Source organism: Bolinopsis microptera, chromosome 2 (genome assembly GCF_026151205.1).
Source record: "Bolinopsis microptera isolate Bmic1 chromosome 2, MBARI_Bmic_1.0, whole genome shotgun sequence".
NCBI lineage: Eukaryota > Metazoa > Ctenophora > Tentaculata > Lobata > Bolinopsidae > Bolinopsis > Bolinopsis microptera.
The window spans coordinates 2271105-2295494 of NC_087073.1; the positions used below are offsets into that span (position 1 = coordinate 2271105).

The 24390-nt window shown below is 39.7% G+C and overlaps 2 protein-coding genes across 2 annotated transcripts in view; both read right to left on the minus strand.

Moving 5' to 3' along the window:
• LOC134826300 (lysine-specific demethylase 5B-like) overlaps window positions 1-16950 on the minus strand; it is a 30160-nt gene extending 13210 nt beyond the window's left edge. The window contains 17 exon segments of the mRNA XM_063838629.1: window positions 356-464; window positions 902-981; window positions 6476-6588; window positions 6981-7109; window positions 7613-7766; window positions 11808-11954; window positions 12186-12305; window positions 12692-12854; window positions 13303-13574; window positions 13838-14014; window positions 14181-14359; window positions 14664-14727; window positions 15143-15334; window positions 16039-16101; window positions 16464-16603; window positions 16606-16626; window positions 16792-16950. Coding sequence (XP_063694699.1) covers window positions 356-464; window positions 902-981; window positions 6476-6588; window positions 6981-7109; window positions 7613-7766; window positions 11808-11954; window positions 12186-12305; window positions 12692-12854; window positions 13303-13574; window positions 13838-14014; window positions 14181-14359; window positions 14664-14727; window positions 15143-15334; window positions 16039-16101; window positions 16464-16603; window positions 16606-16626; window positions 16792-16927 — 2259 coding nt within the window. The 5' untranslated portion in view covers window positions 16928-16950.
• A 155-nt stretch (window positions 16951-17105) lies between these two features.
• Window positions 17106-19583, minus strand: LOC134811251 (uncharacterized). Its single transcript, XM_063818023.1, has 2 exons — window positions 19261-19583; window positions 17106-17631 (listed from the first exon to the last, which is right to left on the minus strand). Exons 1-2 carry the CDS (start codon window positions 19418-19420, stop codon window positions 17252-17254), a joined length of 540 nt encoding a protein of 179 aa, XP_063674093.1. The 5' UTR covers window positions 19421-19583; the 3' UTR covers window positions 17106-17251.
• Between the last annotated feature and the right edge of the window lie 4807 nt (window positions 19584-24390).

Consider the following 24390-nt stretch of genomic DNA (forward strand, 5'->3'; position numbering starts at 1 on the left):
CTAGTGATGGAGTTGTTGAGGGGCTAATATTTAAATACTTTTGACGTTAATTTCTGAACAGTACACATCTTTCAGAGTTTCAAAAGATACTTAATCATGATACATAATTAGTTCTAACGATTAGAAATAACCAGACAAAAATGTAGGTAAGAATATGTTCATAAGGAAATTCATAATGAAAACTGTTGTAAGATTATATTTATACTAATATACCTGTCCTTTCAGGATGATTAATACTTAATGTGACTTAACCTCTGTCGTTACTCTGTACTCTCGCGTTACACTTTAATCATCCGCAAAAAGAGTAATGGATAAGGTATTAAGACCGGAAAAACTCGAACTCGACCAAACTAACCTGTTTGAGAGAGTGTATTTGAGGTAGATCTATCTCCAGCTTCCTACTCTCTTTTAGCATTTCCTCGTACTGTACTTTAGTGAGATTCTTGTTAAGAGCTCGGTCACACCTGAATATTGTTAATCATAACGATCAACCAAAACTAAATTGAAGGGAAATGTGAACAAATTGTTATTTACTATAAAGTAAATAACATTCTACAAGTTTCACATAATGTTTAGTCTAATATGCTCAACAATATACATATTATACATACATAATTACATAATGTACGTACGTCGTACAGTTGAAAGCATAATAATATGCTGAATAACACAACGTGACAATTGTTTCCGTCTATCCCGACACCGATCAGACATTGTGCATATTTTAATATGTAAAGTCTTTACATTTAACAGCAGCGCAAATTATCGTGAGTTTAAGTGAGAAAAACAAACCAACTTTTGATTGACCTCTTAATGAAGACAAAGCCCTGATTTACCTTGCCGGACCACCCCTCTTCCACTCAATTGTTTGTAACCATTGGAAACCTATTATTGTACGTACCTTTCAGTGAAGTCCACGATTCTGACGTAGTGTTCCTGTAGCAGAGCCGAGTCCGGCACGTGACAGGGCAGATCTGTAACCTGAAGTTGTACATTTTAGTACATTTTAGTACATTGTATCACTAACAATCAGTTCCTGTATTGCTCTCTATGTATAGAGCTATACATTTATAATACACCAAATACGTGTACTCTTTTCTAAGAACTGGTATGGAAGGCTGGAAGTAAAGGAATGTTCGCTTAGACTGGCTCCAACGGTCTGTAGCACGTGATATCTTTATCCAATCACAAGATACACACTTAAATACTTTAGTAGTTAGTGTACTAAATATTCACATTCTCTAGTAATACTTGATGGTATTGCACACCGCAAGCGGGCATAAAACCTGAGTACACTAGACACACACACTCTCTCTCTCTCTCTCTCTCTCTCTCTCTCTGTTCTGGTCAACTAGACACACTCGACCACGTGTAAAGCGAGCAGCATGTCAGCAGTGTGTAGCCTGTACAAGCTAATAGTGGTGTACTTGGAGCGAGCAGCATGTCAGCAGTGTGTAGCCTGTACAAGCTAATAGTGGTGTACTTGGAGCGAGCAGCATGTCAGCAGTGTGTAGCCTGTACAAGCTAATAGTGGTGTACTTGGAGCGAGCAGCATGTCAGCAGTGTGTAGCCTGTACAAGCTAATAGTGGTGTACTTGGAGCGAGCAGCATGTCAGCAGTGTGTAGCCTGTACAAGCTAATAGTGGTGTACTTGGAGCGAGCAGCATGTCAGCAGTGTGTAGGCCTGTACTAGCTAATAGTGGTGTACTTGGAGCGAGCAGCATGTCAGCAGTGTGTAGCCTGTACAAGCTAATAGTGGTGTACTTGGAGCGAGCAGCATGTCAGCAGTGTGTAGCCTGTACAAGCTAATAGTGGTGTACTTGGAGCGAGCAGCATGTCAGCAGTGTGTAGCCTGTACAAGCTAATAGTGGTGTACTTGGAGCGAGCAGCATGTCAGCAGTGTGTAGCCTGTACAAGCTAATAGTGGTGTACTTGGAGCGAGCAGCATGTCAGCAGTGTGTAGCCTGTACTAGCTAATAGTGGTGTACTTGGAGCGAGCAGCATGTCAGCAGTGTGTAGCCTGTACAAGCTAATAGTGGTGTACTTGAGCGAGCAGCATGTCAGCAGTGTGTAGCCTGTACAAGCTAATAGTGGTGTACTTGGAGCGAGCAGCATGTCAGCAGTGTGTAGCCTGTACAAGCTAATAGTGGTGTACTTGGAGCGAGCAGCATGTCAGCAGTGTGTAGCCTGTACAAGCTAATAGTGGTGTACTTGGAGCGAGCAGCATGTCAGCAGTGTGTAGCCTGTACAAGCTAATAGTGGTGTACTTGGAGCGAGCAGCATGTCAGCAGTGTGTAGCCTGTACAAGCTAATAGTGGTGTACTTGGAGCGAGCAGCATGTCAGCAGTGTGTAGCCTGTACAAGCTAATAGTGGTGTACTTGGAGCGAGCAGCATGTCAGCAGGGTGTGTAGCCTGTACAAGCTAATAGTGTGTACTTGGAGCGAGCAGCATGTCAGCAGTGTTGTAGCCTGTACAAGCTAATAGTGGTGTACTTGGAGCGAGCAGCATGTCAGCAGTGTGTAGCCTGTACAAGCTAATAGTGGTGTACTTGGAGCGAGCAGCATGTCAGCAGTGTGTAGCCTGTACAAGCTAATAGTGGTGTACTGGAGCGAGCAGCATGTCAGCAGTGTGTAGCCTTTACAAGCTAATAGTGGTGTACTTGGAGCGAGCCAGCATGTCAGCAGTGTGTAGCCTGTACAAGCTAATAGTGGTGTACTTGGAGCGAGCAGCATGTCAGCAGTGTGTAGCCTGTACAAGCTAATAGTGGTGTACTTAGAAGCGAGCAAGCATGTCAGCAGTGTGTAGCCTGTACAAGCAAATAGTGGTGTACTTGGAGCGAGCAGCATGTCAGCAGTGTGTAGCCTGTACACGCTAATTAGGGTGTACTTGGAGCGAGCAGCATGGCAGCAGTGTGTAGCCTGTACAAGCTAAATAGTGGTGTACTTGGAGCGAGCAGCATGTCAGCAGTGTGTAGCCTGTACAAGCTAATAGTGGTGTACTTGGAGCGAGCAGCATGTCAGCAGTGGTAGCCTGTACAAGCTAATAGTGGTGTACTTGGAGCGAGCAGCATGTCAGCAGTGTGTAGCCTGTACAAGCTAATAGTGGTGTACTTGGAGCGAGCAGCATGTCAGCAGTGTGTAGCCTGTACAAGCTAATAGTGGTTGTACTTGGAGCGAGCAGCATGTCAGCAGATGTGTAGCCTGTACAAGCTAATAGTGGTGTACTTGGAGCGAGCAGCATGTCAGCAGTGTGTAGCCTGTACAAGCTAATAGTGGTGTACTTGGAGCGAGCAGCATGTCAGCAGTGTGTAGCCTGTACAAGCTAATAGTGGTGTACTTGGAGCGAGCAGCATGTCAGCAGTGTGTAGCCTGTACAAGCTAATAGTGGTGTACTTGGAGCGAGCAGCATGTCAGCAGTGTGTAGCCTGTACAAGCTAATAGTGGTGTACTTGGAGCGAGCAGCATGTCAGCAGTGTGTATCCTGTACAAGCTATAGTGGGTGGTACTTGGAGCGAGCAGCATGTCAGCAGTGTGTAGCCTGTCAAGCTAATAGTGGTGTACTTGGGAGCGAGCAGCATGTCAGCAGTGTGTAGCCTGTACAAGCTAATAGTGGTGACTTGGAGCGAGCAGCATGTCAGCAGTGTGTAGCCTGTACAAGCTAATATGGTGTACTTGGAGCGAGCAGCATGTCAGCAGTGTGTAGCCTGTACAAGCTAATAGTGGTGTACTTGGAGCGAGCAGCATGTCAGCAGTGTGTAGCCTGTACAAGCTAATAGTGTGAGTACTTGGAGCGAGCAGCATGTCAGCAGTGTGTAGCCTGTACAAGCTAATAGTGGTGTACTTTTTGGGAGCGAGCAGCATGTCAGCAGTGTGTAGCCTGTACAAGCTAATAGTGGTGTACTTGGAGCGAGCAGCATGTCAGCTGTGTGTAGCCTTGTACAAGCTAATAGTGGTGTACTTGGAGCGAGCAGCATGTCAGCAGTGTGTAGCCTGTACAAGCTAATAGTGGTGTACTTGGAGCGAGCAGCATGTCAGCAGTGTGTAGCCTGTACAAGCTAATAGTGGTGTACTTGGAGCGAGCAGCATGTCAGCAGTGTGTAGCCTGTACAAGCTAATAGTGGTGTACATGGAGCGAGCAGCATGTCAGCAGTGTGTAGCCTGTACAAGCTATAGTGGTGTACTTGGAGCGAGCAGCATGTCCAGCAGTGTGTAGCCTGTACAAGCTAATAGTGGTGTACTTGGAGCGAGCAGCATGTCAGCAGTGTGTAGCCTGTACACGCTAATAGTGGTGTACTTGGAGCGAGCAGCATGGCAGCAGTGTGTAGCCTGTACAAGCTAATAGTGGTGTACTTGGACGAGCAGCATGTCAGCAGTGTGTAGCCTGTACAAGCTAATAGTGGTGTACTTGGAGCGAGCAGCATGTCAGCAGTGTGTTAGCCTGTTACAAGCTAATAGTGGGTGTACTTGGAGCGAGCAGCATGTCAGCAGTGTGTAGCCTGTACAAGCTAATAGTGGTGTACTTGGAGCGAGCAGCATGTCAGCAGTGTGTAGCCTGTACAAGCTAATAGTGGGGTACTTGGAGCGAGCAGCATGTCAGCAGTGTGTAGCCTGTACAAGCTAATAGTGGTGTACTTGGAGCGAGCAGCATGTCAGCAGTGTGTAGCCTGTACAAGCTAATAGTGGTGTACTTGGAGCGAGCAGCATGTCAGCAGTGTGTAGCCTGTACAAGCTAATAGTGGTGTACTTGGAGCGAGCAGCATGTCAGCAGTGTGTAGCCTGTACAAGCTAATAGTGGTGTACTTGGAGCGAGCAGCATGTCAGCAGTGTGTAGCCTGTACAAGCTAATAGTGGTGTACTTGGAGCGAGCAGCATGTCAGCAGTGTGTAGCCTGTACAAGCTAATAGTGGTGTACTTGGAGCGAGCAGCATGTCAGCAGTGTGTTAGCCTGTACAAGCTAATAGTGGTGTACTTGGAGCGAGCAGCATGTCAGCAGTGTGTAGCCTGTACAAGCTAATAGTGGTGTACTTGGAGCGAGCAGCATGTCAGCAGTGTGTAGCCTGTACAAGCTAATAGTGGTGTACTTGGAGCGAGCAGCATGTCAGCAGTGTGTAGCCTGTACAAGCTAATAGTGGTGTACTTGGAGCGAGCAGCATGTCAGCAGTGTGTAGCCTGTACAAGCTAATAGTGGTGTACTTAGAGCGAGCAGCATGTCAGCAGTGTGTAGCCTGTACAAGCTAATAGTGGTGTACTTGGAGCGAGCAGCATGTCAGCAGTGTGTAGCCTGTACACGCTAATAGTGGTGTACTTGGAGCGAGCAGCATGGCAGCAGTGTGTAGCCTGTACAAGCTAATAGTGGTGTACTTGGAGCGAGCAGCATGTCAGCAGTGTGTAGCCTGTACAAGCTAATAGTGGTGTACTTGGAGCGAGCAGCATGTCAGCAGTGTGTAGCCTGTACAAGCTAATAGTGGTGTACTTGGAGCGAGCAGCATGTCAGCAGTGTGTAGCCTGTACAAGCTAATAGTGGTGTACTTGGAGCGAGCAGCATGTCAGCAGTGTGTAGCCTGTACAAGCTAATAGTGGTGTACTTGGAGCGAGCAGCATGTCAGCAGTGTGTAGCCTGTACAAGCTAATAGTGGTGTACTGTGTGTGTACTGTGTGTGTACTGTGTGGTGTACTGTGTGTGTCATGTGACTATCCGTATGCACAAATCAGCCAGTGTAATTCTCAGCAGCTAGTCGACAGCTAGTGGTTAGAGTATGTGACATTTACACAGATGATGCGCGCGGCGTGTGTAGGCTGGATATGTAATAAGCAATTAGTTGATGAAGTGAAAGGATGGAGCTGTTCAGGATGACACGAGTAAAAGTGTAGGCAGCATGTTAGGCTATCTGCAGTAAATAACCATATTGAAGTCTTTAAATCTTTTTTGTAATTCATTTCGCTGAAAAAAAATGCAAATATGTTGTCGCAATACACAGATCATCAGAAATGTTCATCAGAAATGTTCATCAGAAATGTTCATCAGAAATGTTTATCAGAAATGTTTATCAGAAATGTTCATCAGAAATGTTTATCAGAAATGTTCATCAGACACTTTACAATAATGCAACTCATAAACAATGTTCCCATCCGGATATTACAATGCAAATATACACATAATATACATAATATACCTCATACAAAAGTTCATGAAAAGCTACTAACCTGTTTTAGGAAGCTGTTAAGTTCGTTAATTGATATTTTGAGAGCTGGTGAGGAGTTGTGCACTCTGCTGCTTCGTCTTTTGATCGCTACTAACTGGTTTGTTACCTGTAATACATTATACATTATACAGTATACATTATACATTATACATTATACATTATACATAATAATTGTTTAAGATTCCAAATCTTTTTGAACAAAACATTCCAATTTTTCAAAACTACAGTACATTCAAAATTGTCTAGATAGGGGAATATTGGTGATGTTTTACCTTGATGCACTGGTTAGCTTTGTCGATAACAGATCTCAATTCTCTGTACTCGTCAGTTTCAATGTATTTGTTGGCAACCGCCCGCTCCGCTAGCTTCTCAAGTTCCTCCACCACTGCAGGGAGCAATTCTTCAGTTTTCAGAATTAAATTTACTATTTTTGCTCCTGTTAATGGGACGGTGAAACCAGAAGTCGACACGACAAACCCTTCTTATCAGAAATCTTGCAGAGATTTCGTGAAACTGACTGAGGGTACAATATAAGAACTTAACCCTTTCCAGTGCTTCCGAGGTTCGGTTGAAACTGCTCCGGAGTGAGGGGGAGGGGAGGGGGGGGAGGGGAGGGAGGGGGGGGCGGAGGGGGGAGTGTTCTACTCAGTAGGTTCCTACTTACAAGGTTCCTGCCTAGTAGGTTCCTACTTACAAGGTTCCTACCTAGTAGGTTCCTACTTACAAGGTTTCTCAGAGCGGCCCTTCATTCCGCTGACCTCCTTAGTCCACTCCCTCATCTCTGGTATTCTCTTCTGTACATCTTGGGGCAGCTTTTTGAGTTCCTCGACGTGTAGCGGTATTTCATAGTCTGTTTAGACGTGGGACAGGGACTTGTAGGAGCGTGTAGGAGACAGTACATTACTTCTGTCAGGGAGAAGTGGGGGTTAAGAACTTTGCTGCTACTCTACCTTCAATATTGAAATGAAATTCAGCTTTGCTATTTTCAGGGCTCTAATTTTCTGCAGAAAATATTTTTGGACAGTGTCTAAAGGGAAATTTATCACTAAATTTCAAACAAGGTAAGATATTACTTCTGCAGAAGAATGTAGCACTCTGTGCCCAGTTGGTCGGGAGATGAATAATCCCCTCTTAGCTTTATGAGGCAAAGTAGGCCGGTAGAGTGCATATTCAAGTGAACAGTTTAATTTAAGACATCAAGTAATGTTTAAGGACCATTATTATAGACATATTGATTAATCAGTAATCAGAAAGTGCGTGATGAGTGGTAAGAAATTCAATCAGTCTACGGTAATACGACATCACTCTGACTTAACGTTCAAATCATCTAGAACATAAATATGTGCCAGAAGTTGAAGAAATGACGATATCAGATGACGTCACGTGATGACGTCACGTGATAACGGTACCTGGGTGACAGGAGCAGACGATGGAACTGAGGAACATGGTAGTGTTGCACACTCTACACACCCTCTTCTCGTCTGGTACCTCCTCAAACTCTAGAAAGTCTGTCTGGATCTGCTTGAGTGATTCCCGCTGTTCCAGTTCCCGCTCTACCATTATCTGTAGAGTCACGTGGTTAGTCACGTGGTTAATACCGTTACCAAATCAGTGAATAATGGGGTGCAATTTAAGTTCAGACGGTTTGGTGAATGAATGTAACTATATTTTGAAGCACGTGATTGAAAAGCACTTAGCGCCACAATGATTGTTGACCCTTAGGCACAAGCACGTTTCACGCGGCAATTATTAACTCAAACGCTTACTAAGAGCACCCATCAAATACAGACAAGTTGTCGGAAGAAGTAGAAAGTGGGTGGTTACTAGGTGGTTACTAGGTGGTTACTGGGTAAACGCTTACTAAGAGCACCCATCAAATACAGACAAGTTGTCGGAAGAAGTAGAAAGTGTAGCCTACACTAGTGACTAGAGTAGCCTACAGTCTAAACTTATGATAAATACATAAATTCTAACATTTATTACACGCTTCGACATCAAAATATACCCAGAAAGATGTACGTTCAAGTCAATCAAGCGAGACTTAGTGTGGAAATATATTTCCTATTTTTGCTCCTGTTAATGGGACGGTGAAACCAGAAGTCGACACGACAAACCCTTCTTATCAGAAATCTTGCAGAGATTTCGTGAAACTGACTGAGGGTACAATATAAGAACTTAACCCTTTCCAGTACTTTCCAAGATTATGCATTTCTTTATTAGTTCAGAATTTCTTCTATTATAGAATTTCTTTTATCACATCCTGACGTTTTCACATCCTGACGTTATTCACATCCTGACGTTATTCTGCTTACAGAGACTTGGCTTAAAAACTCTGTAATGGATAGAGAGGTCATTCAAAGCTCTAACTATGAAGTATTTAGAAATGATCGCTCAAAAGTATCACATCCACCTGATGATAACAATCCGAAAAAATATAGGAAAAATGGTGGAGGAGTCTTGATAGCAATCAGATCTGATATTCAAGCTGAAATCAAAAGACTGTCTGTACGTAAGGGGTCCGAAATGGCCGCTATTGAAATAAACATAGGTGAAAGTAAATACATTTTTTGTGTGGTTTACAGAGTCGGAACTTTAGGAACAGTAAACCATGAAAGTATTGCCAGTACAATCAAGTCTTTCTACTCAAGCAAACGCCCTAAAAAACTTTTCATCGTTGGTGATTTTAATCTCAATGGAGTAGATTGGTTTTCTGAGGACGGAATTGTTACACCTTCTAGTTTAATTGAAGAGGACTTCATTACAACATTCCATAACTTTGATCTAGATCAATGTATAAGTAGTCCTACACATGTTAAGGGTAACATACTAGACCTTCTTTTGAGTAATTGTAAAAATTTAGTAAGAGATCTTACGGTATTGAAGGGTCACGGTGCTTGCAAATCTGACCATTATCCAATAGCTTTTAAAGTTGCTACAAAAATCACTTATTCTAAATGTCCTAAAAGAAAGATTCTCAACTTTAAGAAGGCAAACTGGACGGCCATTAACGAAGACTTGAATTCTATTGACTGGAATGCTATGTTTTTAAAGCTAGGAGATCCTGAATATTGTTGGCTTGCCTTAAAGTCTGTAATATCGAAAAGTATCTCAAAGCATATCCCAACTATTACTTTAAAGTTAGCATATAGAAATCCCTGGTTTGACTCAGAGGCCCATGAGGCATACTTGAAGAAAAAAAGAGCTCATGAAAAGTGGAAACTAACCGGCCAACAAAAGGATTATTTTAAGTTTTGCTCACTAAGAACACAGTTCAAAAATCTATCTGATCAGAAGATGAACGATAATCTATATAACGATGATGACCCTGCATTGATCTCAAAGAAATTCTGGTCGCATGTAAAATCCTCTTCAAAGAATTCAAGAATACCGGATAGGATGTACCTTAGAGAAACATACAGAGAATCTCCATTAGACAAAGCAAATATGTTCAATCAGTATTTCTCAGAACAATTTTCTGACGAATCTAAGTATGATATTGATATTGATTGGAGAAGTGATACTGAATTCGACTTAACTTTCTGTGCAGAGAATATAAAACATCTCTTAAGGAACATTAATTCTAACAAAGCTTGCGGCCCTGACGGTATCCATGGTAAGATACTGAAGAACTGTGCTGGTAGTCTCGCTTGCCCACTTTCAATTTTATTTGAGATATCATATAACTCCGGTATTATTCCAACTGAATGGAAGCTGGCTCACGTAGTTCCGGTTCACAAGAAGGGTAGTAAGGAGGACATTGAGAATTATCGGCCGATTTCCCTAACTAGTCTTATAATGAAAACATTTGAACGCCTTATTAAACAGGAACTCTTGAATAAAACGATGCATCTTCTTGATGATAGACAGCATGGATTTCTTGGAGACAGATCTTGTACCACAAATATGATTAACTTTATTGACAGTGTCACGCTATCCCTCAATGACTGTTCGACTATAAGTGTAGACATCATTTACTTTGATTTTGCTAAAGCCTTTGATTCTGTAAATCATGATCTTATTCTTAAGAAACTTAAACTCGTCTTTAATATTGAAGGAAGGCTACTCAAATTCCTAACCAACTATCTTAGTGAACGGAAACAATGTGTTTTAGTTGATGGTAGACATTCAGAGATCAAACCTGTTTTGTCTGGAGTTCCTCAAGGCTCCGTCCTAGGTCCCATTCTATTTGTCTTATTCATAAACGATCTTCCCATGAGATTAAGTTCAGGCACAAATTTGGTACTTTATGCTGATGACACGAAAATATGGAGTCCTATTAAATCATACAACGATTATTGCACACTTCAGAATAACATAAATGAACTTAATTCTTGGAGCATAGAAAATAAGATGCGATTCCATCCATCAAAGTGTAAAGTCCTCTCTATTCCTGGAAAGAAATTCAGCAGTAGGATATTACCTATTCCATTTATCAGATTTCAATATTTGCTCGGTAATACTCCCTTAGATTACACCAGTACGGAAACAGATCTTGGAGTCGTTATAAATCAGGGCTTTCGTTTTGAAGAACACATAACTAAAATATTGTCCAAAGCTAACCAAAAATTTGGGCTGCTGAAACGCACTTGCTCATTTGTCCAAGATGAGAGACGAAGAAGAAATTTATACCTTGCACTTGTTAGAAGTCAATTTGAACACTGTTCCCAAATCTGGCGTCCATTTAATAAAACACAACTAGATAAGATGGATGCTTTTCAAAAAAGGTGTATTAAGTGGATTTTTGATGAGGAATTCACAAGCTATCAGTCCTTTGAAAACTATACTTACAAATGTCATCAATTGAAAATCCTTCCTCTCAGCAAGAGGTTTGAATTGAATGACCTGACCTTGTTTCACAAAATAGTCAATGGTGTATGCACACAAGAGCTTCCTAATTACTTACAACTATACAAAGGAAGCACACGCTTAAGATCATGTCACCATGACAGCCTAAGTTATGTAACGACTCTTGTTCAAACACAGTGTAATAGCAGTCTCCTTAAGAAATCATTCTTTTATCGGACACATCTGCTCTGGAATAAACTTCCTCTCGAAATAAGAGACCATAGCTGTCCTGATATCTTCAAGGCCAAACTTAAGGTTCACCTATGGTCGGAAATGCTACCCACAGATCCAAACGATAGTCACGCTGAATTCTACCTATCTGATAATGATTAGATGCATCTCATTTCTCCCAATGCCAATTCTCTAATCTAAAATAACCGATCCAAACTATTTAAGGGGTTAGGGGTGGGTTGGGTTGTGGGTTGGGTTTTTAAAAGTATTGTATGATATAATCTATTTCATTAAAAAGTTAACAAATTATTAACATTATGATATTTTATGCACGCTGTATTTTATTATTGCACAATCATCTCTATTACTACATATATATATCTTACATTTATATGTGTTGATTGTATGAAATGTTTTGTCAGGGACCATATTTTGTAGGTGTAATTTTTGCACGAACTACGTTCTGGTTTCCCGTCATTATAGTACATAGAAATCACTTTTTGACCGTGTTATTTTCATGCAATTACATTGATGTATGTACTATTTTGAAAAGATTTTCAATAAATATAGACTAGAGTGTAGAATCACCTGGAGATCCTGGAAGAGGGTTTCAGCAATGTCCAGCAACAGACTGTCCGTCTTAGATACCATTCTAAGGAGCAGTTCCTCGTGGGAGAAGACGTTGTAACGACCAAACTCTTTGTACTGGTCCACACACTGCCGACCGAGTGGGATCTGGGCAAAACAGTCTCAATACATGATGTCAGAGGGACAGTTGTATCAAATTGGGGGAGGGAGAAAGAAATTAGTTATAATTTCTATGGAGGGAGGGGGGATGGGTCAACTTTTTCAAGAGTTATAATTAAGGGGTCTATCAAGCTAAATTACAAACATTTTCCATTAGAATAATTGTTGGTTAGATTATTACTAAATCTGTTAACAAGATTTGAAGATTAACTACAGTACCCAGTCAGCGGTGGCGAAGTTACAGGCCTCGTTAAAGTTGAACCCAGAGTTGAACCCAGCATGGTAAGCACGAGGGAAGGTTATTATGAAGTCACCCGGCTGTTGTCTCAGCGTGTACACCTGAAATTACCATGGTTACTGGTTATCTCCTTATATGGGCATCACGTGTAAAATTAAAAATACATTTAGATGAGACGTTATACAAGTCGTAGCGTGTACACCTAAAATTAATAATACATTTATATGAGAAGTTACACATTTGTCCAGGAAGCATGCTGGTTACATCACTGCTAAGAATACACCCTTATTGGGTGTATCTTTACACACGGAAGTTATTGATCCTGATCACTAGCCCGGAACTTGAGAGAGATGAGAAATAGTGCCGGCTTAAATATGGAAAAATGCTTAAAAACATGTCCCTCAAGCAGAATTTACATTGCCACAAATTGCGTGACAATGTGTGCCCTGCCTAGGTCGACAATAATATGGGAATTTGTTTTACTCACTGGTACACCCTTGTCGTGAAGCAGTTTAGGAGAGAGAGTAGTGACAAGCTGGTGCATCAGACTGGGTTCCTTTGTGAACAGTTCCGGAGCTTCTTTCTTGATAAGATCCTCGAAATCTTGAGCTCCTGAGTCAGGTACTCCGTACCAAACTTTGGATTCTCCCCTGTGATAAAGGTGTGTGGTCATTGTTAGCTCCTGTTCATGGACATCTACCGACTTGCTTACCTGAATCAACCCCATTACTGTTATGGTAATATTGTTTTGTACGCAGTATTAATAAAGACGCAATCTATACTGGGTGAAATGTTGGTTATGCTAATTAAACTCCCCATAACCCAATGCCTAAGGACATATAATTACAATGCGGAATCCAGACCTGCAAAACTGAAATGGTCTGAGAAGTATTTAGTTAATTAATATTTTAACGTAACGGTCCAATTTCCGGGATTCGCTCTCAAGATGGAACCCCTTAATCAGCACCTATTCTGCAGCTACTCGTGTGTGTACCACTTTTCTTGACTTACAATCAGTAAATTGTTATCACATCAAACATACGAGAGCTGCAGGATGATACAGTTAACAGTAGTAGCCGCGAGTTCAGCGCAACTAACCAGTGCTGATAGTTGATAGAGTAGGTCCAATGATCCTCAACATGCCAGCAGAAGCTGCTGAAGACCATGCCCACGTAGACCCACGGTATCTTGACGCCTGATATCGGCTCTGTGATGTATTTCAGCACACTTTCCTCCAGATCTGCGAAGTGTGTCAAGTTCCAGGGGTCGTCTGCGTACTCTTTGGCTATATCAGTCTTGGCAGTGTCCCGGGTTGGGAACCCGCTGCCTAGCTCAGAGGACAGGAGATCAGCTCCGTATTCGACTGCAACCTGAGGGTGATGATATTTGTTACCTTAAATCGACACTAATTGTTGCTAGGGCCCAATGTTATTGCGGGTGTGGTATTTCTAACTGCAAACTACCGTGTTTTAACCCTCTTTCAATACATAATTTTTCAATACTAAAAGTTTTAGACACTGTGTACTAAATTCTGTAAGGGAAATCCAATGTTTGATTGAGAAAGTGAATTGTTGTGTTAGCAGGATGAAAGTTATGGAGTGTATAATAATGTATAATATGTATAGTGACTTACATCTTCATCGACACAGCAGACCAATCTCCAGAACTCCTCCTCAGCTCTATCAATAGGAACCTCACTGGCCTGCATCTTAAAATACCGGGACTTGAAATTATCGGCCATCTGACCAAACTGGGATAGTGTGTACTCTTTCTTTGCTTGCTCAAATCCGAACTGCCGGTTGTCTATTTCCTGAAAGTGACAAATTTGAGAGAAGATTCGAGAGAATTCTGGGAAGTTGAGATATTTTGAAACCAAATACATGTACCAAATAATGCGCAATATTTCACCGGTATTGAATACAATTCTGCATACTTTTTTAGCAAATTCCACAGAAGCTTTCTAAGCATAATCATACCTTAGCAAGGCAAACAGGGCACCTCCATTCTCCACTGGGAATCTTTTCTAGCGGAGGATTGAGACAGTATATGTGATAAGGTTCATCACATTCATCACAGAGTAACATAGCATCGTCCCTGTCTCCATTCTTACATACTTTACAGAACAGATTCTCGTATAATAGCTCCTTCTTATCATCTGGAAGTTGGATTATTATCAGAAAATGAGTTGATTATTGAAAATTAGTTGAATATTGATTGGAGAAGTGTGAACTGTGAAATGACGACATTTTTAGATTGCTAACTGCTCATTATTTCCAATTCCACCACTAACTAGTAACTCGTTTCCCTGATTATGGATTCGTCATGGCTACCGGAGAGTACGAATGCTGTAAGAGTTATATTTATGCGCTGTTCCATGTGATGTCATTTGTGGTTAGACAAAGAAACGACAAATAACACGCACAGTGCTGGACACTGCGCAATGCGCATAGTAAACAAACCTGTGTCATTGGGATGCTTGTATTCAGTCTTCTCCATCTTTTCTTTGATGAGTTCAACTGTTATCTGAAACCGTTTTAAAAGTAAGAATCTTTGGCGATATTTCCATACAACACCATGTGGTGTATGACGTCATGTTTCCTTACAAAATGGAAGCCAAATTTATCTATTTTGTTGAAAGGACGCGAGCATATATTGCGCGCCCCCTTCATTAGCTTATCCGCGCCTTCCATATCTTACGCCTAATTGTTCAATAAAGAAATATCAGGATAAATTGTATAAAGCCGACCACGAAAATTTGCCCAGTAAGTTAAAACTGGTGATAATTTTTATACCGAGAGTGGGCCGGGGAATACTTAACCCAATCCAAATACAGAAAGTACTCAAGTAGTCTTCAGGGAAGTATAAAAGAAACACGGCGCGCGTCCACCTTGGTCCTTGAGCACGAAAGTGACAGTAACAATCTAACTTGAACACTCACATTTTTTTCGTCAGAAGCCAGATTTTCGCCACAATGAACTCTTCTAAAGACAATGTAGGGGTGAACAATCTTCTCGTAATGTTGCCGTATCGTATTTACCGGGGATCTGTCCTTGAACTTGAGTTTCTTGCAAATAGCGCTCCATTTCTTCCCACTACAGCACTTCTCATACCCACCAAAATCTTGTACCACCTGAGTGAAGTTATTGCGTTAGTAATTAGTTATAGTACTAAGTTCATAATGAGATTATAATTAGTTTTTTAAATAGCACAACTTAGGAGCGTAAAATCGTTTTAATCGTGATGTCAAGTAAAACGCAGACGTAAGAGCAAAATCTCATTAGAGAACAATCTAGTAAATGTGTATCTATATTTAGCATGGTAGCACAACCTTTAACCTGATGATAAATAATGTAAAACTCGGTTAAATAGCTTATATAACTATTAGTCTGCGAAACCTAATTTGGGCAAGTTAACTCTTTTCAAAACGTCACACTCCCTTCACATATATCAGTACACTATAATGTAAGTTTGTGTCACTTTAATGTGCCTCATCGAAGAACATAATATAATGTACATAATATATGCCTCATTATGTTAAGGTTATGTACACAGCATAATACTCAACGTTACAAGTAAATCACGTACATGACGTTGCGTATTATGTGCCATGCAGGAGACTATACATTGATAATAATACACATTACACAGTATACATTACACAGTATACATTACACAGTATACATTACACAGTATACATTACACAGTATACATTACACAGTATACATTACACAGTATACATTACACAGTATACATTACACAGTATACATTACACAGTATACATTACACAGTATACATTACACAGTATACAATTATACATTACACAGTATACATTACCTTGTGTAGCGTATACATATCCAGAGGCTTGTACTCTACGTTGGGTATCTTCACATCAACACCCTGAACAAAGTAACATTATACATACTACATGTTATTGTAGCGTCACAGCGACCAGATTAGCACCCTTCAATTTATCAACATATTAAAACAGGCACCGTCATTATGTGAGTCGTGGTATTGTCTAATTAGGGCATTTAAGTTTTGTAATCTGGGTAATGTTCTAGAACTTGAGTTACATTGAATGTAACATACATTTTATGGAAAAAGATTGAAAGTTTTGGAAGAAGATAAGCTTTAAAATTATTCCAATATATCCGGACAATATTACTGAAGTAATGTACGCACTGACATTAGACATTTTTCTAAAAATAGCCCCACGATTATATGACACCACCCTCACAAACAGAGTAATCCGATCTCACCTGAAGGTGCCAGAATTTGGCGAGACCCTCCATGAACTGAAAGTGACAGCGAGACTTGGCTTCCAGTTCATTTAGCTTCTGGACACGTGGTGTAAAGAGGAACTTTGCGATGTCGATTGAGAAGGGCGGAGCCCAGCCCTCGGGGGCACAACCTTGATTATACCTGAAAATAATTACATAACAACCATAATAACAACGTGTTTCGTCTGACTGACAAGTGGTAATACACGGTCTTTACATTTCGTGAAGTAGAGTGTGCTGGCGTAAATCCAGTCGATAAAGTCAAACATATTGAGTTAAATCATACTTATATATCTGGGTCGCATACCTGTAGTTTTAGCAACTTCTCTAATGCTGCTGATGTATTTCAGAGGGTTTGCGAATTCCTCCAACGTTGGGTGAAACACATTTGCCCGGGGTAGCATGGTGAACTTCCATTCTTTTTCTGCGCTCGCTTTTGGCATGTTGCACTAGGTTTATTAGAACATTTCCTAAGTGAAGAATATGTTCAATGCTTGCTTACCTTCTCATTCAATTGTGAACTATAATTTTGTAAATCAGAGAGATATTAATTTGTATTGCAAATTAACAAATCATGAATATTTTAACTATTGATTATTTACAAAAATGAAACTATAAATATCTCAAACCAAGCTTTATATCATCTGTAAGAACACTAACTAAAAACATTCGTGACTTTGGGGTTAAATCGCAATTAAAAATATCAATAATCAGTTGTATTGAGCCAGCTCAAAAAGGGTAAAATCATTACGAAACATATAATTAAATCAATCTTTGGCTAAGTGTTTTCTTAATTCATCTTTCCAGTTAGTCTCATCAATGGCCCCTGCCCAAGGTGGGGGCGCTATGCTCATGCAACTCATACTGTCCCTTATAAAGTTCTCATCTGTTTCTGAGAGCGCCAAGTTAGCTCGCCTCGCATCTTCTGATCTTTGTGAAGGATTAAAGTTCAGATTCAATGGGGGAACTTCAGGGAAGCCGGGTCCTCTGTTCACATCAATATCAGGTAAAGTGAGGGCTTGTTCAATCCTAGCGTCAATGTCTAATGAAGATGAAATGGCATGACTAGCGGTATCAAGTTGGGAGTCTAGTTTAAAAGAGTCTTCTTCTTCTTCTTCCTCGTCACTGCTGAAAATGCCAGTGTCTCCTGAAATTTTGTGGAATATTAAGCTTAAATAGATGTAATGAATTAGTGCTATTTGATTTTAACCTTTTTAGTCCACTGAAACAAACCTAGCATGCCTTGGTTGCCGCATCGCTTCACTTATTTAAGGTGCATTTAGGGCCCGATCTAATTCAAATAACCAGTTTATTATTACTGGTCATTATTACTGGTTTATCATTACTGGTAATCTGGTGTTTCGGTGTCCCTAATTTTGTTACCACTCGGTCACTTATCAAGGCATGCATGTACAGATCTTTCGGCGAATTTTCTTTGTGATAAAATGATGTAAGTTACTTTTTTATTTGTGTAACTATTTGAAAGTTTATTGATTAAAAAAGTTAGGTCGCCGGACAAATCACGCCAAGATCATGATATATTTATAGGTGGTAATCCTGCGCGGTCGATCGCTTATTTCGAGACGTAATACAGCGTAAAAGTTGAAGACAAGTTCAATCAAATGGTTCTTTAGACACTTATTCATCTTTCGTGCAATTATCTTGAAGTAAAGTTTTTTAGAATGGAAATACTTTTAGCTTTACTGATGGAACGTTTCACGATGTTCTAGAGTCAACGTCATCCATTTAAGTGACAAAAGGACGCTACATGTCACAGAATGACTTGATTTTCCGTTAAAAGTGGCCATTAGGTAACTTCATGGCCTTAGCAATGTTTATTTCGTGTTGGAAGTAAATTATAAGCTCTCTGTGGAATTTGGCTAAACGTGGTATTGACGAAATTTACGAAATTACGTATAAATTGACAAAATGGCGACAAAATGGCGTACAAGGTCAACATTTGTAACGGAAACGAAACAACGCGCCAAACGAGCTAGACTGACTCGAACATTTCTCACGTGCGAGAGCTCTACTGCGCGTTCCACAGACATGTGGGCACCATTTCACTGAAACTCAGGTTGTTTTGCGCCGTTGCTAGCTGGAGTTATATTTCAAAATGTGTGCGAGTAGGCGTGTTTCTGACTTGACTTATATTATTGCGTTTATCAAATACACGGATATTTGTAAACTTATCATACTTTATGCTATCGTTTGGAAAAGTTATTTGTACATAGATTCCAGAAATTTTCATGATTGCATCATTTTATTACAATTTATCATGAGCTTTTGAAAACAGTCCGACGCTGAGCCCAAATTTCAGCAAAATAACGCCGTTTTTTCGTAACACTTTTTTTGATTCAATGCCGTTTTAAAATCACGATATTCCAACAATGCAAGTTTTCCCAGAATTATGGCCGTGTGTTCTGATCTCATCATCGTTAGAACTATACCATGATACCAAAAATTTGTAAATCCGAGAAACAAAATAATTATTGATTATCACCTAATATTTAATGAATACGATTTAAATAAGTAATGCTACTTTTTTTGTTTACATTCATATAATATGCATGAGAAGAACTGCATGATATACATTTGTAAACTTTGACTTTTCGCGAAAATAAACCATTGTACAAATAATCTTATCAGTAATTATATTATTATTATATAATTACATAAGAGTGAATACCGTACGAGATCCACAATACAGCTTGACAATTATACAGCTTGCAGTGCTTAAAAAACCGGAATTTGAAAATTGCAAATATTTACGGACCAGTAAAGTCAGCAAGCTGCGTATACTGATCCTCCTCAACATTATCCTCATCACTCCAAACATCTTCTCCGGAGTTGTCGTCATCAACTCCTGCTCCGTGATGACGGTGTACCACTACATCTTCACTCCCATTGTCAAATGACCGACAAGGCATCAGCATAAACTCGATAGTCACAGCTTATAATAACTTGGTAAGGATTGATTAGAATCGATTATTTAGTCGAAACTGCTTAGATTTATTTGCGATGAAGAATAGGTAGGGCCGGTTCTAAACTTCATTCAGGTTCTTCACCATTTGAAACCATACCACCTACCTGAATAATAGGAATTAGCGGAAAAATTAAGCTGTAAGTATCAAATCTGCAAAAATCAAAATATTATCACCAAGAATAATAAAACCTTGTAGAAAACGATGAAGTTTGAGGATATTGGTAAACAAAAAATAGCGTTTTCGACGATAGTGGCTTAATTTTAGCATCTATTACTCTAGCGTGTTCATAAGTTCTGAACATTAGCCACGTGACCCATACTCCCATTATATGCACTGCTCAGAAATAAAATTTATTGTTGTTAGGCATTATAATAGAAAAAATGTCACATTTTTGTGACTGTGTTAACCATAGCTGCCCAATTAGCATTCCTTGGTCTAAAATATAGTAGATTAAAATATTGTGGATTAGGTCAATCTAACAATTATGATACAACATTGGGCAGGGATCGAACGGTTTTAAGGCAATATTTCCTAAACTTTGTCACACTCAGAATACGATACCTCTTTTCTACTGTGAGGTGTCCTCAAAACCCTTTCAACTCATTATTTGATGGTTCTTCTACCAATAATAGCCCTAAAATATGTTGTTTTGAAAAGTTAGCAAATACATGCACTTGGTTATTGGGAAATGAGGTAAATTCTGTCACATGTGGAATTTGAAATTTTGGGTGAATTGCCGAAATCATTTATTTCTGATTTTGGTTTGGACTGTGCGGGAAAACTCTATATAAGGACGATACAGTTGATTCAAGTTAGGGGCAGTTGACGTTAACATTGTCACAAAATGATATGAAGTTGTAAATAGGTTAAATTAGGAAACAATGATTATAAAATGACAATGTGACGTTACTTGCCTCATTTGAACAAGACGTGACAAAATTAACTTTCCCTGCCACAGTAATAGTATCAACTTGGTGTGAAAAATAGGCATATTTTTCAGCAAATTACTTCGCCAACAAGGAGCAAACAAAGTTATAATATTTTTTGTGGCGAACTTTACATATTTTTACGATGTTGAGGTGTTAAAATTTTGCCAATGTTAACATATTGCTACCACATAATAATTTATATGACAAGTGTGTGGTTGAAATTATTAATTTATCCATTGTACCTTTGTACGTAATATAGGGTGTTTAAGTTGGTATAGATATACTAATATTTGCTCAATTTCACACATGTTGAGATATCATACAAATCTATGTGACAAAGTTTACCTATTTGTGCCTTCAGCATTTTTATTTGCTTATAACAATGAGATATGTTAATAATTCCCAACACATTCAGCTCACAAAATAATGCTAGACTATTCGACATTTCGTGTCAGGATGTCATAAACATCCCTCATATAAATTTCTTAAATATTTGAGTTTTGACTGAATTTACCTGGTGGCTGGTGGTACCATTTAACAAAAAAGTCGCTAAATATGTTGATAATACTAATTTACTAATAGTCATATGGAACTATCCTATGCATATGAACTGAAAATTCGAAAATTTAGTCAAACACGGCAGCAAGGGGCCCATGTAGTCTCGGTCACGTTTTTATAGTGAAAAAGTTTACAACTCACTGCCAGCCGAATTTAAGCGATATCTGATAAAGATATCATTATGTGACTAGTTTGTCTAGAGAATGAGACGATTATCCTAACCATTGAGGGTTTATTTAGTTTCATAGTGTGACAAATTTTACCTCATCGTGCCATTTAATAGAGCCACTAATATTTGAGGGACCAAAACGCTTGGGGCTAACAATGGCCCATTTAATCTAAAAATAATTGAGTCCAAAAATCTATCTTCTACATTTTTGAGCAATCACCTTGAAACTTTCAGGATATGTTTTTTTTATCTAGACACTTATTTTACTTCGGTGTATTCCAACAGCCACAATGTTACACAAGTGCAACCAGCCAATTACAGGAAGCCGAAGGATCTTTTTGGCCAGTGACGGTTAAGGTAGTGTGTACCATACTTTCTTCGTCCGAGACTTTGCTGCAATGTGCAGCTCCTCATTTAACCCTCACACCCGATTTCTCGAGTATTCGGCTGAGTAGACCGGGGGGCTGCATAGACCACTCATGATCCTTAGCTGAACGTCGACGACGCTCACCCCACGACCAGGCAGTCAGTGGGTTTCGAACTCGCAACCTAACGATTGTAAGACAGGCGTTCTAACCAACTGCGCTACCTGGCCGTTAAGGACCAAATAACAACTCTATAAATTAATCTATTTTTGCTATATCTAAATTAAGAGGTTAACTGCATTTAAAAACGTTTAGATTTCGTTTTTACTGACAATTATGAACCTAAAATTTAGAGTTAACATTTGCTGACCGAAAATAACAAAATATTTTGGAGTGTAATGAAATCTTAACCTAAAATTTATTTACCTCAATGTTGTATAGTTAATTTTTTAAGAATCGGCTAACCTCATTTATCAAAAAAAGTTAAGCAGCTATAAATATGTGAATGGCAGCAAAATTTGTGTCATCAAAGAATGAATTTATTTAAAGTATCATTTTTTTGACCGTTTACCCCACCCCCCCCCCCCCCCCCCCCCCCCCCCCCCCCCCCCCCCCCCCCCCCCCCCCCCCCCCCCCTCTGGTCTTAAGCTCTTAATTTATTTATGATTTAAGTAATGTAAAATAAAACTTATTGTTTCATCAAAAACTACAGGGTGGCCCAAAAGTAACTACCCACACGCAACGCTTTAAAAACTCACGTAAATTGTGTCAGAATTCCACAAAAATTTCAGAGCATTATATAACTTAAAATTTCATTGATTACAGAGGGCGTGGCACGTCACTCCCTTTTTCTCACTATTGTCGCCATAAAGTGAGAACCCTTCGAGCTAGGAACTCCAAAGTTTATAGACACATTTGGTTTGATAATTCAAGTGATTTCCCAAAATTTCAAGTTGATTGATCATAATTAAGCAGAGTTATGATCATTTTAAGATATGGTGGATACTTGATCCCGACACTTAATCAGTGATCTCCTCACTCAATCAACCATCTGATTGGTTCGAGACTGCTTATAGGGCAGTAACGGAAGCGATATAACGCGAATATCTTTGAGTTTAAGGAAAGTCACTATCTCTCTCTCTCTCTCTCTCTCTCTGTTCTGGTCAACGGTTTCTGGCCTCTTACTTAATGAAGGGGGCCTTCTCGCCGTGCCCACAGAATGCAACTCCAGCTAGCTGCATTCCAGGACTCCCAAAGTATATACGAAATCATAAAATAATAAATATCAATGCAACAGACCTCTGGAGTCTTGAAGCTGTCACTACCTGTCTCAGAGCAAACCCACTTCGGTTGTGGTACTTCGGTGGGCAGACAAGGGACTTCCGAGCAAGGTCATCTCCTGGAATTGGTGCTATTATTAGTTTACCTGGGCGTGGTTATTTCCTGATGTTGTTTTCCTGAAATTGTGTTATTTCCTGGTGTTAAATCCTAGTAGTTTACCCAAACAGATCTTCCTTGTCTAGTCTTTTTGACTGGTCCACAAACTTTATGATGTGGTTGAGTTTGCTGTTGATAATTTCCTCCATTGTGAGTAGAGGTTTACCAAATATTCTCATTCTGATAGTCATCAGCTGTACACATTCACAGAGGAAATGTTGTGATGTTTCTGCTTCCCCTGGGCAGTGTTCGCAGTCTTGCATCTCAAAGTTGACGTTGTTAGCCACAGTCTGAAAGTAAGCTAGTGGGCTGTGCCCTGAAAGTAGCCATGTTAGCCATCTGAGGTGAGTTCCTGTGATATTAATATTCCTGTATTTGTATTTGTTAAGGAATAGTCCAAGAGGGATTTTCCCTTTATCACTGAGGTCGACCTGTTGGTATGTGTTGAGGTGAAAGTCACTATCAGTATTCACTCAAAGTGATCAGATCGTCATCCCCCAACATGTTTGGTACTGCCTAATGAGGCTCATTTTTGCACGTTAGCGAATAACTCCCGATGAGATCACTGATTGGTTGACGAAATCACTGATTAGTGATTAAGTGCCGAGATCACGTATCTGCAAGATCTTAAAAGGGTCATAACTTGCCTAAATTGTGTTCAATCAACTTGAAATTTTGGGAAATCATTTGAATTATCTAACCAAATGTGTTTAGAAACTTTGGAGTTCCTAGCTTAAAGCGTTCTCACTTTATGTCGACAATAGTGAAAAAGAGGGAGTGGCGTGCCACACCCTCTGTAATCAATAAAATTTTGCGAAACTTTCAGAAATTCTAATTTTGACCTGGATATCTATATTCTCTGAAATTTTTGTGAAATTCAAAGACGAATTATGTGAGTTGTTAAAGGGTTGCGTGTGGGTAGTTGCTTTTGGGCCACCCTGTACTTATACCCATAAATAATTAATGCAAACGTTGGTGGGGAAATATTTATTATATATTTATTTACATAGTGCGATGATATTTTGTAGATAAATGTGATGATGTAATAAATTTTACTTTACTTTACTTTGGGAGTCCTGGCATGTAGCTAGCAGGAGTTGCATTCTGTGGGCACGGCGAGAATGCTTCCCACTTACCTTAGGAGGCCAAAAACCGTTGACTGTAACCGAGAGAGAGAGAGAGAGAGAGACTTTACTTTACTTTACTTTACTCTACTTTACTTTATTCATAATTCAATAGATGTTTCAGTACACTTCAATACTATTTTGAAATATTTGGTGATATAATACAGGGTGACCATCGAAAACTTCCGCTAGGGATAACATTTCTCCATGAGATAAAAATTAATAAAATTATTCAAACAATATATACTTGGCCTTGTGGCTCCAAGTTAAGATCTAGACTGTTTATATCAACAATGTTTTTTCTCGCACCTCTGTCTCCACGGAGAGAAATCACTGT

Bases quoted from the DNA above. Each gene is read 5' to 3' on its own strand.
- LOC134811251 (XM_063818023.1), bottom strand. From the start codon at position 19,420: ATGCTGATGCCTTGTCGGTCATTTGACAATGGGAGTGAAGATGTAGTG. The intron at 17,632-19,260 runs GTCCGTAAATAT...ACAAAATTTCAG, and splicing joins GCAGCTTGCTGACTTTACTG to GAGACACTGGCATTTTCAGC.